The sequence below is a fragment of the Rhamphochromis sp. 'chilingali' genome, assembly GCF_963969265.1.
Source record: "Rhamphochromis sp. 'chilingali' genome assembly, chromosome: 7".
Taxonomy (NCBI): domain Eukaryota; kingdom Metazoa; phylum Chordata; class Actinopteri; order Cichliformes; family Cichlidae; genus Rhamphochromis; species Rhamphochromis sp. 'chilingali'.
This window is the reverse complement of record NC_137934.1, coordinates 20,194,038-20,213,099: the sequence shown is the minus strand read 5'-3', so window position 1 is coordinate 20,213,099 and position 19,062 is coordinate 20,194,038. Positions and strand designations below refer to the sequence as shown.

Genomic DNA, 19,062 nt, shown 5'->3' with positions numbered 1-19,062 from the left:
ATATTTAATTTATACATTTAAAAATAATTTTTCAGTAAAGTTCAGACGCAGAAATAATTGTCTACATGTAAGTAACCAGCTGTGAAAGTTTCAAGTGATACAGGCTTGTAAAAATCCTCTAGGTCGCCAATAATTTGTAATATATATCATGCAAATTTACATTAAATCCACTAGCACTTACATCAATGAAACTTTCTGATTATATGCTGCATATTTTTATGGAAATTCTTACTCAAATGTGATTCGGAGCCTCATTTATACAAGATTTTATTCCCAAAATGTATTTTTTTCTTGCTGCTGGGAGGAAAAAAAAGCCTTTGGACAGTAACTAAATTAAAGAGTACATTTTTAACCTGGCTTTATCTAGTCTTTAAATTTCTGTTCTGGAAAAGTATGTAAGCTGGCACATATTTAGATAATGAATCATTTTCATATTTAAACCAGAAAATGTGTAATACATAAAATATTTTTCCAAAACGAAGCCAAGTTTTGCAGCGACATCTACTAGGTAAAAAATTTCAACCTGCTCCCTTGTAGTGTCTTCCCTAAGCTCACTTCCTTTAGAGTGAACAAAAGGCTTAACTTTGCTTTGAACCTGCAGATACTCATGAAAGAAAGTATGGAAGTGAAGATGATAGATCAGAGGCCCTCCACAGGAAGAGAGCAGTAGATGGCGCCAGCCTGCAGTGCAACAAATCCACCAAAGGTGCCCACTTTTAACCATTTTCTGTGCTCCTTTTTCTTTCTCTTTCCTCCGTTCTGTGATTCATCCATCCCTGACAAAGCCTCAGTGCTACTGTTACACGCCCAGGGCACAACTCTTGTCTGGCCTCATTAAAAGATCAAGACAAATCTTAGCAACAGTTAATAAATCTTCAGGGCAAAGATCTCTCTTAACTCCACCACGCGAGTTCATCTGTTATGCTCTTTGGTCCTGTTTTAGAAGTCTGTGGGAAAAAAAAAACAGAGAGGTGCAACAAAGAGTCCACTGCCGTGGTAGATCTGTGAGTCTATCGACTGATTTTTGACTCACCGGCCATCTGCTGGATCCCGCTGAAGGCTCCTAGGTTACCAGAGGAGGCTGCTTGCTGAAGCAACTGGAGAAAGAAAGAGAGGTGAGGGGGAGAAGGGAAAAGAGGAGAAGAAAGTGAGCCAGTGGATACCGACAGCTGAATACATGTCTATACTATGCAACAGTGAGAACTAAACTTGTAATGAGCGGTTTAGCAGTGTGGTTTTTGCATCAGTGCTCGATGAGTAAATGAGCTGCTAATATAGTTTGATCTCTCCTCTAAGGAAACACTGTTTGTGTTCCACCGTGATTCTCTCAGACAAGTTGAGCATGAAAGCTCTAATCTAGCCAACTAATTAGATTCCAAAACAAAAGTGGAATACTGATGCTGTCAAAAACTCATCCTTCAAAGACTTGAATTAACAGCAAATTAACATCTTGTTTCTATTGTGTGATATTTTCTTTTCCTTCCCAGAATAGAGCTTAATCTTTTGAAAGGACTGAGAAAAGGGGATTGAAAGCGCAGAAAAATCTGGGAACTCAATTCGCAAAACAATTTTTTATCTCAACGCCCCACCTTTAGCTCCAAATAAATCGATATACAGTAAGGGAGAGATGTTTGTCTGAGCTCTGTTTTACCCTCGCTCAAAGGAGAGGTGCAAATTGCAGCTAGGATCAAACAAAATGGGAATCAAATCCCCGACATTTAAGAAGTGTATTTTAACGGCGGTTTAGGTTGTTAAATTAGAAACTAAAGAGCAACGAGTCAAGGGTTAGCTCCCCAAAGCTATTGAGGAAGGAGAAGAGGAGAAAGGGGTCTCTGAACCCTAGTATAAAACGAGAAACTTCCCAATCAAAAAATCAAAAGCGTCTAAACAATTTTAGACGCTGAGCAGCTGAGCTTCTGCTGCAGCAGTTTTTAAATTGGACATCAGACGATTCCAGTACGCTCCACGCCAACCTCCAGTTTTATTTTTACACCCGTTTAAATCCACAAAATTTAGACATTATAAATTTTCAAAGAGGACATCAGGCAAGCGCCTCTGTATCCATGAAATTATCTACTAACCATTTTTGATTCATACTTTTTGGAGTTAAAAGTAATGACTACTATTTTTGAAAATAGAAAACGGATAATTATTATCATTAGCAGAAAACCTCTAATTTATAGTTTATGCTAACAAATTTTGGAGAACAAGATCCACAAAAAGTTGCAAAAATCTGTTCAGGATTATCTCCAACACTCCATTCATTCACTTTTTGGTTTATCTTCTGGAAAATCCCATAATTTGCGTCACCCTCAACTTTATTTTGAATCATTTTAATACATACGCGTTACCCAACTTGCCAGATTATCTACAGACATGATCTACACGCTGGATATAGCTTCAACACATCTGTCGGCAAAACAATTAAATAATGTGTTCGTTAGTCTTCACACCCTAGTAACATACTTTTCCACATAATACTGTAATATGTTTCGATATCAGCGGCACAGAGATGTCATGCATTTACATAAAAGAGCGAGAGAAGGGTGTCAGCCTCTGATGATGATTTAGCATTTAAAAAGGAGCTACAACAGGACAGACCTCAAAGCACAATACTTTGTAAAATATCAAAGAAAACTGTTCCCACTGAAGGTGGAAACAATAGTTCTTCTTTGCTACCTAAAGCAAAAACACACTGTAAAGTACAAACAGGGTATGACGGCACAAGAGGAAGAGATGCTATCAGCTACAAAGATAACCAAGCATGTCCGGAGCGTTCGCTAGTTGCTTTACGTATGACAGGAAGAGCAAACGGCGGATGGAATTACTGATACGGTTACATAGTTGTAAAAGAACAGCTAAAGGACAGGTAGAAAATATTTTTCAGTTTTCAAGTAATAATCTGGCACATGTGAAGCTTTTAAAGATTTGTTGGTTAGGTAGTCACGTTATACATTTACGCAGCATTTCCAGGGCATACGTTAGCTAGGCTATTTTTGTGCTTATAGTTGATGTATGCCACTTCACTGGAATAGTAAGTTTGATTCTTGATTCTTCAGATCAGACAGTGTGTGATCAGTCAACCGCTAGAATGTTATGTTATACAGTGCATAGCATAATCATAAATATTAGCGCACATTTGCCTAAAATTGCTTAATATAGTTTTGAGGCTACATTGCTATTGCATTTAATTTGTAATTTTTTAGTTAACTAAAAAAATAAAATACATCAATAAAGGATGTAAAAATTATTTACCATTAAGAAATAGTGAAATGCTAATTATTATTATTATTATTTTACTAGCTGGTTAATTATTAATTTGTAGATTACTACATTAATGGCTAAGGTAAGTAAGCTAAGGACATTATTTAGATGGCTATTTTGAAGCCCTGATGCTAGCAGTTGTTTACTTTTGCTTCGTCTAGCTCAGGGGTCGGCAACCTGCAGCTCTTTAGTCCTTTTAGTGCGGCTCCATGTGGTTTGGGAAAATACTTTTTTTTTTTTAAGTAATTAGCTGATTTTATTTTTTATTTATGTTAGTTCTTTTTTAACTTGTAGTTCTAAATTGGAAGATTATTGTGATATTGAAATATAAATATAAAATTCTATTCTATTATTTTTTTGATCGCTCAAAATAAGCGTCACACTTGTGGAAGCCGATATACCCGCCAAAACGCCGTGCATTTATCGAGACTTTCAACCCCAGGTAAGACAATTCTGGATCTTCGGATCCACATTATGTCAGCAGCTCCACCGTGGACTATGTTAAAAGCAAACACCGCTCACGCCTCACAGATGACAGCTTACAGTCCTGCGTAAAGATGAAAGTGACTTCGTACAGCCCCGATTTGCAGACGCTGTGCGCAGAGGTTCAGGAGCAGAAGTCCCATTGTAAACATATCACGGCAGACCCGACGATGTTTCCATGAACACGCTTTTCAGCATCTCTTTATTGACCACTTTTCACACACGGTTGCTGTACGCATGCAGCCGGTGTTAAAGCGCACAGCCCGACATATACCAACACAACAGCACAGACGTTGAGGCGGCGAGGCGCGATTGCTGCTCAGGTGCGTCCGCCTCCCCTGCAGCGGCGCTGCAGACCACGCCCCGCCACACACATTAACCAGGTAAAGTACATATTTAGGCAGAATATTGCAAATATCAATTTTTTAAAATTTTTTAGCATATGTCTTTAAGAGTTCAAAATGTGTTAATTACATAAAAAAAAAGTAATTTTCTCTGTAGCACTTCATGGATTTAAGCAACACGCCTTAGTTGTTCACACAAAGCATAAAGGTAAAAAAACAATATTACAGTGTTATCTTCATTTTAGATGTCAAAAAGTATTTGCGGCTCCCAGTGTTTTCTTTTGCGTGGAAATCGCGTCCAAATGGCTCTTTGGGTGTGAGAGGTTGCTGACCCCTGGTCTAGCTGTTCACTTAGGATTGTGAAAATATTGCGGTTTGACGAGTGCGTCACACGAGTATCACCTTTAAATTAAATGTAATATTTGATGACCTGAGGACCAGAACGGGCTCAAAAATGAAATCTTTAGGATAAAATGTAACTTTTCAGCCGTAACCTACACAAACAATAAACTGATCATAAAACAGTTGTTTTAGAATCCCTTGACTTAGTTATACATGAATTAAATAATATTCCTGATGAAATATAATTATGATTTCATTAATTATGTTTCTATTATTTGTCAAAAATTCAACAACTAAATTGTTTTAAACTATTGATTTTTCTACTTTCTGGCTTTCCACCTCCAATTTAATACTGAATGCAGATCTGTGAACACCATCGCAATGAGCACTTCATGAGAAATTCAGAAACAGGACGTGAATCCCTGCATTTTTATCTGGCGTGAACATTTTTCAGATATCGAACATGAAAGATCATCTTCTGGCAACCTTAATTCAGAGACCCCATTTCCTCACTGCGCAACTTTCCCAAGAGTAAGATAAAGGAGAGGAACAATGGCAGCTCTAAAAAAGGAATTACAGAACAAAAGGAAGAAATGAAGAAGGAGAAGACGGCAGGCCTATGTTGGATAGATTTTTTTGAGTTAGATTGTTCTTGTTTGGGGGCACTGACTGCTGCTGTGTTGGCCACGGGGCTGCAGTAAGGGGTTGTGGAGGAGGTGATGGAGGTGGGCGGCTCGGCGGCGCTCCTTACAGCCAGATACTGCGGGGTGAGGCCGCCCAGGCCCGTCAGGCTCCCCCAGGTGGTCGCACTGTTGAGCTGCTGCATCTGCTGCGCCAGCTGCTGCTGCAGACGCCGCTGCTCCTTGTCCTTCTGTGTGTCGGCAAACTTCACCACGATGGGAGATGAGCAGCCCTGCGGAGATGGGAGGATGAGGAGGAGCGTAAAGAAGGGGAGGGAAAGAGAGGAAGAAAGGGAAAACGAGAAGGATGAAGAAAGGGAGAAGGGAAGAAGAGAGTGAGGAAGTGAGATAAAAAATAAAGAAGTGATAGAAGATGAAAGGGAAGTATAGAAAGGCCACAAGCCCCCAAAGATGAGAGGAAAGGAGACAAAAAAGAACATGAAAGGATGGAAGGAAATGAGAGAGGAGCCAAGATGAGAGAGAAGGGAGGAAGAGAAAAACAGAAATGGAGAAGTGAGGAAAGAGGAGAGGAGAGGAGTTCAGGCAGGAGAGGAAATGGGAGAAGAAAGAGAAAAGGAGTCAAAGGATTGTTCAGGTACTTTGTTGCTTGCAAACACACCTGTAATAATTGTTGTACTGAGTGAACACAATATGGGCAATAAGCCACATGTCTACAGTGATGATACACACCTGAAATCATCCACAAACATCTTTGTATTAACAAACTTAACTTCAGCAAAGAAAGAAAATATTCTCAATTAAAAAGTCCTCTCTTGCGCACACACACACTCACTCAGGGACACAGGACACGCACACACAGTCACACAGGAAACTTGAGTCTAAAGCCGGTGGGCTTTCTTCTTTCCCCCAAAAGGGCTCAGTTATCTCCAAAACGGTATCACCAGAAACAGATTTCCCGAGTTCTCCAACTATTTCATCATCTCATATGAAGAGAGACTTGATCTGTGTGTGTCTGTGTGTGAGTGTGTTAATATGTGTGAAAGAGGGGGGGAAAGACCTAGAGAGAGAGAGAGAGTGATTTGGGCGACTACGAAGAGAGGTTGAGAGGGCAAGAGAAAGATTTAGAGATTTTAACGGTCACTAGAACGGCATCTAATTGTTCGAATTCTTACGCCTCAGAGCAGCGGCAGTGTGTGTATGTGTGTGTGTAAGAGAGATGATTGTGTACGCACACTGAAGCTGGGTAACAAATCAGATGTCCAACACGCTTGCTAACAACTATGACACGAAGGAGACAAAAACCCACAACGCTCCTGATGAAAGCTGCGGTGCCGGCTGAAACGAAGCTGAGACGGCAAGTCATAATCTATCACACCACACCATTACTCACACAACGCAATCAAAGCCTAACTAGGGGCAAATCCGTTCAAAAACAAAGGCAATCTGCCACAGGAGGATAAAAACCTTTTGATTGAAACATTTAGTTTGAGGCTCGATTCCGCACTCGGCGGGGGAGAGAAGGGATTTGCCTACTTTGCAGATAGCGCTGCACACGTTTTGGAGCGGAGATGTGCTGTATGACGGTTGTGTGTGCCGGTGCAGGTATTTTGTGCAAGAGTGAAAGCGAGCGAGCGTTTGCACTTCCTTCCTTCACTGTGGATCAGAGCGTGTACTGTGAAACTAGCTTTTAGCATTCACACTTCAGTCAGGACCACTTTGGTAAAAATAACACCGTGATTTCTATTTGCATTTATTTAGATTTGGCAGTACCGGGTGTTCCAAAGTAATGAGTTTGTCGGACAAACCGGCCTTTTCATGCGTGTTTGCTGAACAGGTGTCTGAGATCATTTAGTGCGGGGCACAGGAAGAACGATCCCCAACATTTAGGGAGTGAAAATATGCACTTTACTTTAAATTTACTGAGTTTAGGGACAAGAATGCGACAGTAACATATAATCTGTACCCTTTCTGGACACAATTTTGCATTCCTGAAAAGAAAATCTGTCAGTCTCTGATGCTAACACGATGCTAGGAGTGAGATGCTAAAAGCTGAGGGCATGCCAACCCCAAACAAGCAGCCCAAACTTGATTTTTAGGCCTCACCATTTTTGTGTTGATACTCATACATTTGGGCCATTTATCCCTTTGAGTCAACTTTCTTCTGATTGGCTGCCCTCTTACAAACAGATGGTCTAAACAGGAAGTGGAAAGTGCTTCTGTGCGCACAGCCAGAGCTGCATGCCTGAGATGTCCAAATAAGGGATATCCTCTCTGTGACATCATAGAGATCCAAGAGTAGAAAAAAAAACTGTGAGAAGCCTGAGCTTTTGTCTCACAGGGAGTATTTGTACATACACTGATGTCACTATTTAAAGCTATGGCCATGTTTAATATGAGAATCCACCACTGTAATTACACGCAAGGCCTAAAAATTCATTGTTTTTTTTTCCTAAATATCCTCCAAAATAATCAATTAATAATCATTAACACCTTTAGAAGCGTATGCCTACACTTTGACAGTATGACTGTCAAAAATAAAGAGTCTAGCCTAAAACTTTAATGGGAAATTAAATGAATTTCAAAGCCGAATTAATCTCTTACCAACATCACATCATCACAACTGATGGCTGTTGGCTTTTGCACCAAATATTATGCCTTTAATCTCGGTATAAATTGAGACACAGCATTGAATCATTTTGATATGACTTTAATTGGTTCAGCAGCTTCATTCTTATAACAAACACATCGAAGAATACAGATGCATGCTTTTTTTTTAAAGCTCTGTGTTTTCTCTTACTGTGAAATGCGACAATCTGACCAATGACAGAATACACATCACATCCTGAGCAACATTAAAAACTAGAATTTCTGTGTAATTTAAAAGCAGACCTTCTTTGTCAGATAGAACATCCAGTGTATCTGCTTCCTTGTATGTGTATGTGTCTGTTTCCGTGTGTTACTGCCCTTCTTCTGTAGGCCGGGGCCTGACTTATCAGCTGAATGAGCTCGTCTCCTGTCTGTCGGCGGCTCGGCCATATTTACTCTGTCTCTCCACTGGTCATTTTGCCTCTTCATTCTGACCGCCGACAGATAAAGTAGAGGAGACGACGGGAGAATTGTATTGGGAGGGCGAGGGTTAGTCGGGGCCTCGCCGTTGGAGTCGATTCCCCCTGAGAACCGAGCTCCCTATCCCGCTCTGCTAAATATCTCATCACTCCAGTTGACACCTTGTGAGTGAGGGGAAATGCAGCCCGGAATGAGAGTCCTGCTCTGGGAGGAAGGCTGAGGGCCACAGGCATCTACGCCTGATGCTGCCGGTTATCCCCGAAAGGCCGGCTGTTGCACTTTGAAGCTGTTTTTCAGGTGATTGCCTTGTTGGTTACCTTCGCCCCTAAATGCTGAGGATACATGGAGAGAAAGTGGCAGCTCATGCCATCTATTAGTTTTGCTCAAAGAGACAAACTATCCTGCTTTTACCTTAAGGGGATTTTTTAAAAATTCATCACAGATTAGCAGCAGCTCGAACTTTCATATAAAAACACTCTCTGACTAAAGAGCTAATCAACCTTGATTGAGATGAACAAGCATCTAGAAAGCCATGTATATCAGAAGCTGTTTTGACAGATGAACTCCAGGCAGTGTCAGGAGGATTATGTTGGGACTTTGTCCAGCTGGTCCTTGTGAACTACATGCTCAGATGGGGTCTCACTTCTGGAAGTACTCTGGCTTCAGCGATGGAGCTGCATGGATAGAGAGTGCAACAGGCAGAACATGGGACCTCGTGCTCCCTGCTCATGCCCCGTGAATTCAATTGACTATTACCTTTTCTTCTATAACACAGTCTGTTACTTCACTGGAAAGGCAGGAACATTTAATATCTGATATGCCGGATATTCTTTTTCTGCTCATTTTAGAGGTCACCATGGTGGACCATCTGCCTCCATCTCACCCTGCTCCTACAATCCCTTCTGTCACACCAACCCTTTCTATGTCCTCATTCACAACATCCACCTTCTCTGCGGTCTTCGTCTTTTCCTCCTGCCTGGCAGCTCCATCTTCAACAACCAGTACATCCACTATCCCTCCTCTCAACCTGAGATATCCCTCTGATGATGTCCACATTTCCAATCCTGTCCATCTTGGTTACTCCCAATGTAAATATTAGCATCTCCAGCTCGGCCTCCTGTCTTTTTGTGAGCTCCACCATCTTCAAAACACACCTCATAGCAAGTCGACCATCTTGTAAATCTTCCTTTTCACGCCCCTGTCACTCATTTCTACCTTCTTCATCCAGCCTGGACCTCTCGCACTTTGGAAGATTGACAACCCGTCCCCCTCTCATTCACACACAAATTTTGTCTTGCTTCAGCTGACTTTTCTCTCTTGGACATCTCCATGTTTACACAGGTATCTCATCAGGACCACCTAGCTTTCCACTCTTCATACTCTTCATAGCTACCCTAATTTCCACCATATTAATCCTCTGCTCCTCTACTTTCATCCATCCATCCATCTCTAACATCCTTTCCAGTTTGGTCTCTCTCTGTGATACATTTCTCTGCCAGATAACGAAGTTAAAAGCTCAGCACTAAAAATGCAGATTATCAATCTCCACTGATGACTCTCTGGAAATTGTTCTGCAGCAGCCATCTTTTGAATTGGACTACATGGACTACATATCTAAAGTTTAAACTTTGCATGGTGTGATTATAAGTCTATTATAAATATATTTTTAAACAGAAGCCATGGCAATTTGGGCAATTATGACTAACTTTCACTGTTTCTGGGCAGCTAGAGGTATATGATTCAACTTCATCTTAAAATAAAAACAGAACATAAAGGTGAGAGTCTGGAGAAAAGTGGGCGAAACTACAGGTTTTGAAAATACGTCATAGCTTTTGGGATAAATCCACAATTCCAGTGTCGAACTGTTTGCGCAGAGGTTTGTGTGAAGTGTCATTTTTTTATATTCAACATCCAAAAATTACTATTAAAAGCACTGGATACACTTAATTTTTCATATAGCATAGTTGATGCTGTGGCACGATGGGCATATTTTCAGATGCTTCCATAAATTTAAACAAGTAGTTGACGTGCTTGGATTCCCAAAGAATTTGGACTTGTAACTTGTGTATGTAACTAAAAATAAAAATACTCACACATTGTGTATTTTACAGTTTTGGTAATTAACCTGTGAAGAAAAAAATAACTTTCCAAACCCTCGCTAACTAAATATGGCAAGTATAAAAGGACTATTAAATCTTTGTCATAGTCTGGTGTGATAATCTCCTTACACTCGTCTCTTTTTCTCCCATAGCTGTTAAAATCATTAACTGCAATTTCAGTAGAGATGCATACATCTCATTTTTAGCTACACGTGTCTTTCATGTTCTATCATATTCATCCCTCTGCAACAATGAAAAATAACTCGTCCCCATTTGCAAGTAATTTCATAGTTTTTACTGCAGCTGCATTTCCTTTCTATTCTGGTAGTTGCCATCATATTCCACTGAAATCTGCATCTCGTGAGCTTCACAGTGCCACAAAAGATTAATAGGCAACAAAAGATGGTGACAGGTTAACCTGCACTTGACCCATGACGTCAGTCTTTCCTTCTTTCACCAGAGCCTTTAGATTAAAGCCCTACTTTAGACAAGGACACCTTTTACACAACCCTGTGACAAACAGTGGAGTCTGACGGTTTGGCCGAGACTGCCCTTATAAGGACATTCAAAGGAAACATCGCAGCCTGCGATCCAACATTACTGTTAGTTTTTTTTTTGTCCATATAGACACGACAGCATCACACAGTTGTTGTGTCGGCTGCACATCCGTGATGGGACTCTCCCGTTCCACCACATGTCCAAAGGTGCTCTATTGGATTGAGCGCTGGTGACTGTGGAGGCCATCTGAGTACAGTGAACTCATCGTCATGCCCACAAACAACATTGTAAGATGATTTGAGCTTTGACACCTGGTGCATTGGCCTGCTGGAAGCAGAATAAAAGGATGGATGTGATCAACAACAATACTCAGGCAGGCTGTGGTGTTTAAATGATGCGTTGCTGGTAGTAAGGAGCCCAAGACTGCAGCTCCAGACAACAGAACCAAAAAGATTTTCGGGATGTATTATCTGGAATTAAAACTTTAACAGGTTAAAGAAAAAGAAACTAAAAATATAAAAGCCCAGAGTCTTCTGCCATTTCTTCTAAAATTACCAACTACTACCTATAGCCACCTATAACAACCAATGAGGGTCACTTCTCTCAGGAATTATCCCGTTTCCAACAACCCATCACGCCTCTGTGATTTAAGTCCATTTCAGAGTGTTTGACGAGGCCAGTGTTTATCGGTATCTGCTGATACGATGGGAGTCTGTAAAACCCTTTCTGCTGGGTGTAATTACACCACATGTTGAGTAAATCTAAATTTGTAAACCATCTGATTTGCTTTAAATTGCCCACTTTTGAATACAAACAGCAGGGGGCGACATAATGGCTTCATCTCGCTTACGGGATATTTCATGAGTCTCCTGCGGACAGTCGGCTCCTCACAATACACTGACTTTATTGATAACAGGCAACTAATGTTACCCAACATATGAATACTAATGTGTGGTCATAAAAAGAAACGTTCCTGTTTTGCCTCAAATGGTCTCTGGGTTCATATTCAACAACAGCAATGTGTCTCGGTGCTGGAGGTGAAGCATCGATTCCCATTTTCAGCTATTTTCAGGAGACAGATTTTCAGCTCCAGTCAGTCAAGTCTCCCATGTTGCACAACTTTCACATCTTGAAAAATAAAAAATAAAGCGCTCCGAGTCTCATGGGAGAATTTTTTACCAGAAGATGCTTCTACGGGGGAAAACACTCTATTCTGAAATGCTATTTTTGTCTGTTTCTTGCAATCTTTTGACAAATCTCCTACACAGAAATGCCCGTCTCAGACAGATATCGTAACAGCATTTTCACTGAAATATAGATGTCAGTGCTGCCATCATGCAGCAGGTTGAGTGCGCTTGATAAAACCTCTAAAATATGCCTCAGAAATTTCACCTGCGCTGCATATGCTTGATGCCCAGGTGTCACGCCACAGTTCCTGACTGACAGATGGGTCTGTGTAGGCCGATGGCATGACAGCCCGTGGTCTCAAAATTACACTGCAATGATCACCTGCTGTAATTACGGTATCCGACTTTAAAATGATGTAATTACAGCGTATCGATCAGCCGAAAATACCACCTTAAGAAAAAGGGGGGAAAAAGTGAAACTTTTGTCTGTGACTTGGATCGACTTAACCAGGAGTTCACTGAGCTAATAAAGCCAACTACGCTCCCTGAAGCCAACGCTCTGAGACAACCGTGAAGAGAGCATTACACATCGCTTCCCATCTTTCCCAAAATGCTCAGATGCACACGCGTGAACTGAACTTATAAGCTCCGGTCCGTTTACCTTGGAAATCAATCTCTCATAGCTTTCAAGAGAGTTTATGCGCTCTGAGCCTTCTCCATCTCATTTATTTACCTCTCGCATAGCCTTCAAATGTCAAACCATGTTAACTTACCCTGCTAATAGGAAGTCAGGAGCCCCCGATATCTATAGGAGTCTGCGCGTCACGTCTGAGCTCTTTGTGCATGTTGTTTCAACTCATTGTCCCCAAAACCCAGCCTACTCGCTCAGAAGGAACCGTCAAAATCTGTCAAAGGCAATACTTGGAAGAGCACTCCCTCTTTAAATCGTGCCATGTTTAACTGTTCATTGTTGCATGTGATTAAACTTCTCCTTCCACTTTAGCTTCGCACTTTATTATTTATAGACTGTCTCAGTTTTTCATCAGTTGAAATAATTGTCGTTGTTTTTTCTTATTTTAATAGTGTAAAACATTTCCATTACAGTGAATTAAATCTATAATGAATTAATTCCCTGCCTTTGTAATAATATATATATTAAGAATCCATATTATGCAGAAAAGGTTTGCTTTGTGTCCATTTTGAGATTCCCAGAAGCTTATAAAAGCTGTCGAAAACAGACATCTTGAAGGTTGGATTGATGAAGACATCAATCCAACCTTTTAATCATTTTCAACCTTAAAGTGGTGCAAAATTCTCCCTCTAGTTTTGAATGTTATCAGCTCACTGAAAAGCCATTACAAGTCGTTACCAGTCTCACACATGCTGCCAGGCTCCTCCTCCTTTTTGTAGCTGTACCTCATTCGATCCACCCTTCAGATTAAGCGCAACAAAACATAGTGTGAGCTTGACACATCAACCAGCTTGCTTTTTCTTTCCTAGTGGTTGTCTTTAGGTTTGTTTTCAGGCACCAAAAATATGGATGGCTATTTGTTAGGAGGTAGAATCGGTTGTTTGCTGATGAGAAGTTGGGTAGTTTGATCCCTGAACCCCAATTTGCCCCCGATGCATATTTACTGTGTGGAAGATAAACTGCATTTAATAATGTGCTCTATGAATGTGCGTATAATGCAAAAAGGGCTCTTGAGTATCCTTTTCCTTGATCACCAAGACATTTATTTACCTTTGGAAATCTTACATGCACTTCTTCAAACTACCACTAGAGGTCTCCTGCACAAGCTGGAGTGCCTACAATGTTTGAAAACCATCTTCTGAGTTGCTATTAGACGAAGAATTGCACCTACTGGCCGTTCATTGAGCTGATAACATCAGAACTGGGCGACTGGATTGCGTTTCCTGTCAGCAAGTGTGGACACACACATCACCTGTCGGTGTAAAACAACGCTTGACTGAACAGCACGACAAACTGAAGCCTCCAGACTGATCCTACAGCTGAATCAACAATTCAGCTTAAATTAGACTTAGATGGTACTTATAACACCGGCAGAGCATATACACTCTAGAACACGCATATACATAGTAAACTGTGACTAAATTCAGAGTAAATTGAGACTATTTGGAAAACAAAGACGAATCTGGCATTTTGTGACAAATACTCGAGACTCATAAGTTAGGCTAACTCAGACTCCTTCTGTTAAAATAAAACATGGGATCATCCAGCCTTATACGGTGTCAACATCAGCCCCTGATTAATCTAATCTCCTATTTTCTTCCCACTGTCAGTCTGTATCTGTCTCTGCTCTTCACTACAGTCGACAGATGTGTTTGTTCACTGTTTAAACAGACACTGCTGTGTTTTCGCTCATGCTCTACTTAAGCTCTCGTCTAAATGTGCTTGAACGCTTCTGCATTTCCGACGGGGGGTCGGAGGGGGTGTGTGTGCACGTATGCAGCAAGCGCAGGATAATACACAAGTGTCCCTCTAGTTTCGTGCGGGAAAAGGAAAAAAGAAAAAAGGTAGGAAATAGAAAAATCAGTGTTGATGGAAAACTGCACGAGGGGAACCTGAGTGCTAAATGAGTCTTTATAAAAGGAGTGAATAATGTAAAGCACAAATAAAGCACAACGAAGGCGACCCACTTTTCTCCGTGTGTGTCTTTAGAGGTTCGACGGCGAATTACCCGTCCCGCTCATATCCACTTTCATTACGGCCTAACATTCAGAGAGCAAGGGTGTGTGTGTGTGTGTGTGTGTGTGTGTGTACAAATGTGTGCCGGCGTGTACCTGAATGTCACGCCGTAATGAGAATGGATATGACAGTGACAGGGCCATCAACGAATGGGCCCCCGGTCTGCCTTACTTCTTCCTCGTGACATGTGGCGCGTACGTGACAGGGAATACACTCACACAGACACACGAACACACACATCACGTGCACACAATCTTTCTCTATCTAAGACAGTGGGGTGCAATAGAGCCAAGACAATAACCAAACTCTATTTACCAGACCTCATTCCCTCATTCGGACTCGAAGTAATTACTTTTAAATTGCAAAACTGAGGAACATTAACAAACGGATGCGGCAATTTAGGTCCGCCTGGGGCTAGACAGCTTGTTTTCAAATGGAAATGAAGGTATTTTGCCATTGTCCACTGTAATATTGTTGTGTTATGGTTTAAAGCTTCCCTTTCCCCCCTTTTCCTGTGTGCATGATAAAAGCAAAGGGGCACTGGTAGTGTTTACCGGCCCCACTGTGGCAGACAACTTGCTCGGAGCGAGGATAATTCTAGCCTAATGCTAACGCCGACGGAGAGGAGCGTCGCTCCTTCGACTCAGAAAGACAGACACCGCTGCTGTTCGGCCACATAAATCAACACAGACACTGATATTCACAGTGTGGCAACATAAACAGAAAAACCACACACATACTCACAGATAGACAGACAGAGGGAGGAGCATGCGTTTTCCCCACGTCAGGGTCACAGCACATCAATAGCAGCCATGATTATCATGATCAGCTCTAATGAGGGGGCTACGGGGGTGAATGCCACTCGTTCTTTTTTCCCCTTAACACAGCCTGTTATTACCGCTTTTTTTTGTCTCTTTCTCTCTGACTCGCAGGGGTACACACACTCTGTGCTCGTCTTATACCATGTAATTCTCTTCCCAATCACACTCCTGTCATCCTGCCCTGTCACAAGGCCTGACAATGCTGACAAGGGCGCCCCAAAAACCCGGGTGAGGCAGGGGGGGGGTGGACACAAAAGAGCTGCGACTAGGTCCCCATTATGGCACCGCTGGGGTCACTGTGCAACTGATGAGGTCTGTAACAGCACCTTCCAATTTGCAGTTGTTGTGTCAAGGGTGCTGCTTATTTGTCACAGTTTGGAGACTTTGCCAAAGTTTGCCCTAGTTGGAAAATCTGCGATTGGAAAAATGGAGACTAAACAGGCGATGGTGATTTTTATCCCAAGGCCGAGGACGTGACTGTGCCAGCTTCTGCTAAAGCTCTGGATGGACTTCTAGCTTTTAGGTGAATGTGTCACACTGGTCCTCTGCACACCTGGCATGTGGCGTTAGAGGTCTGCACAGGTCCTAACCTTAAGCCACAGTATTGTCTTTAACACCCAGTGCAGCTTGTACTTCCTAATTGGACATCTGAACTGGAGATTCAAGGCTAGATTTCATTGTATTCTTTCAAAATCACACAAAAAAAGACGGCTATTGCAATACACACTGATTTGCAAATTAACTAAACCCAAGCATAATCTGAGCCTGAAGCTTTATACAAATAAACAAAAGACCCAAAACCCCTGAGTGGCTCAAGTTATATAATAAATCTCTCCTTTCTTTCTGAATGGCAGCTCCACAGATGCTACAGAAGTCAGCAGCACCATAACTCTTTTATGGAAAAGAGACATCTTATAAATGAAAATCACCTCATTTAATAAACTCTCGTCAAATTAATCATTATTTTTACCGCCCGCATGCGGCGCAGGAAAGCCGAGACTTTGTTACAACTCACATTTCCTAAAGATACAAGCTGAATTCATTTAAATTTACACACCGAATAAAAGGATTTAGTTGGATAATCATAAAGATTGAAAGCATAGGCAGACTTGTACCAAACAGTTAATGCTTTAAAAAATCATCAAGTAAAAAAAATCATCAAATGAGAAGTGAACAGTTATACTCTGTAGGTTGAGGGGATGGAATTGGCCTCGTGTGTGAGTGAACAATGAAGGATTTTAAGGATAATAATGGTTAAAAATAATAATAAAACTAATGTGAAATAAAAAAGTATACACATGTAAATAATGTTTATGGACTGTTAATAAGATAAAGACTACTTCAGAACATAATTAACACCTTTGAGTATTTACATTACTCATACACTAACTTGTAACTTAACAAACAGGGTTTAAAAAAGTATTATTGTTACTATTCTTATTCACAATGTTTATTTTAAACCCTTAACAAGCTTTGTTTTTTGTTTGATTAGCACACAATTGCAACAATAATTATAATAAAGAGTTCGCAGTCGTCTGAAATGATCTCTACACATAGAAACTGCCAACGACTTTATTAAAAGTAATCTAATAAGGCCGTTAACACTTTTACAGTCTTATTAAAGCTTCCTGCATGTTAATTAAATCTTTGTAAGGACTCAAAGACTGTAAATAAAAGGTGGATGAAGGGTTTTGCATGCTCACATCTTTCTTTGTTAACTAGTGGATGATGTCAGAGTGGTTACAGCCACCTTTTATATACAGTCTATGCTTGAGTAGCACTTACCAACTTATAATCGCGTTTCACAAAAAGCTAAGCATTTGCTAACTGTTGTGGTTTAAAGATTTTATTCTCCTCGTGCTGAGGAAAAATTGATACCACATTTCTCTTAAGCGAGCAGAAAAAGACCTACATAATGGTTACGTATTAAAGCAGCGCTCCTTTAGTCCATTGAGGCATTCAATTCACTGGACCTGTGTCAGAAGTGCTCCAGGAAATGTTACTCGGCCTAACCTATTAAGTAGCAAGTCGCGGCTTTTACTGAAGAAGTGACTCAAAGATGAGACAGACATATAATTGCCAGCACAATAACAGAGTGAAGTGCATGTATTAAAGGTACTAAAGAGACAGAGAGTTGAAGAAAGGGCAAGAGTACCATACCTCCATAGTCTGAGACTGGTGCATGGCTTTGATTGCATTCTGTGCCATAGCTCTGGTGGAAAACGTGACAAACGCACATCCTGTAACGAGGGAGGGGGGGCAGAGGGAGGGAGGGAGGGATGGAAGGGGAGTGGGAGGGAGGGCAGAAGGGCAGGAGGAGGAGGGAAGACAAGAAAGAACAAAAACAAGACAAAAGGGTTGGACACGTCGTCGTTATAAAAACCCAAAACAGAGATTGATACAGAGAACAGCTCACAGGCAGACAACAGTGTTCTCAGTCGCTGTAGAAACAACAGGCGAAAAACGAGCACAGTGTAATGACAACCACAACCCCTCCCCGACCCCCGCCCCATCCACCACAGGACACCTGGGACAATAACCATCGGAGCGTCGGATTGGCTGTTGATGCCTTCCCTCGTCCTTGCCCCTCCTCCTTCTCCTTCCTCTCGCTCCCACACACACACACGCACACACTGGCCGAATTCGTCATACCTGTATTCAACTGCTCTCATCTCTCAGCAATTGAGCGGTGTAAAGCAGGCTGAATATGCATGAAAACGATTTGAATCCATTTGGGCCGTTCATGTTGTTTTGTGTGTCTGACTGGGTGCCCTCTCTTTCTGTCTTTGTCAGACAGGAAAGAGATGTGATAGAGGAGGGCGAGGTGAGGGGGCATCAGCAGGGGGCTCGGGAAGACGGGAGGATAGGAAATGATATTAATTCAATCCACAGGGAGAGGAAGGCGAATAGGAAGTGGAGGTGTGGTCGGCCTCCTCCGTGACTGACAATGATTTTAGCCAATCAAGATTGGACACAGCCAGAGGCAATTTTAGGGGAGTTTGTTATCAGTTGTTTGTGGGTAAGGGGTGGGAGGAGGGGGTGCAAAGTTGTGTTTGTCTGACTGGTTAGGGAGTGATTAGAGGAGATAATGTGAGAAGTGCTTCAACAACACCCCAGGCTAATAATATGCTAACAAACTCACCAAGCCATGTTAGCGCAGCCAGGCCTGAACTGATTACACACATGCTTGGACACACACACACACACACACACACACGTTCAGGTTCAGCTGGCTGACTCGTGGCTTGGCTACAGAGGAAAAAACTAATAGCATGGGTCATCAGATACACTCTCCCTGGCTGTGTGGATGGGATGAAAGGGTGGAGAAAGGGGGGGGGGGGGGGGGAAATTGTGAGGATAATGCAACAGACAACAAGACAGAGAGAGAGGGGAAGGACAGATATGTTGAGGAATAGATGATCATTGTTCTCTTCCACCTCTATCACAAGCCGCCTGTAGCTGTGATAGAATGAGGATGAGAGAGACGAATGGTCAGTTTTTTCTCCTGACTACATCCACGGCTGCCTGGATTTTAAACACAGGCATTTCCCTGAGAAAATGTAGACCTGCACTTGTACAGTTGCAAGTTTATCTCGGGGCTCTGACCGCCCTTTCTGGAGGGTAACACGTTTCTGATGAGCCTCGCTGTTTAAAACCGGACGCTTCTTTG

At 41.7% G+C, this 19,062-nt stretch overlaps 1 protein-coding gene across 10 annotated transcripts in view; it reads right to left on the bottom strand.

Moving 5' to 3' along the window:
- Positions 1-19,062, bottom strand: part of celf2 (cugbp, Elav-like family member 2) — a 247,032-nt gene that overhangs the window by 24,313 nt on the left and 203,657 nt on the right. For 7 of the 10 annotated variants that reach the window (XM_080888019.1, XM_080888014.1, XM_080888016.1 and 4 more), the window contains 3 exons: positions 17,553-17,632; positions 5,104-5,346; positions 1,034-1,097 (listed from right to left, as the gene is read on the bottom strand). In XM_080888019.1, the coding sequence (XP_080744145.1) occupies positions 1,034-1,097; positions 5,104-5,346; positions 17,553-17,632 (387 nt within the window). The remainder of the gene's footprint in view (positions 1-1,033; positions 1,098-5,103; positions 5,347-17,552; positions 17,633-19,062) is intronic. The other 3 variants (XM_080888011.1, XM_080888017.1, XM_080888018.1) reach the window with 1 other exon arrangement.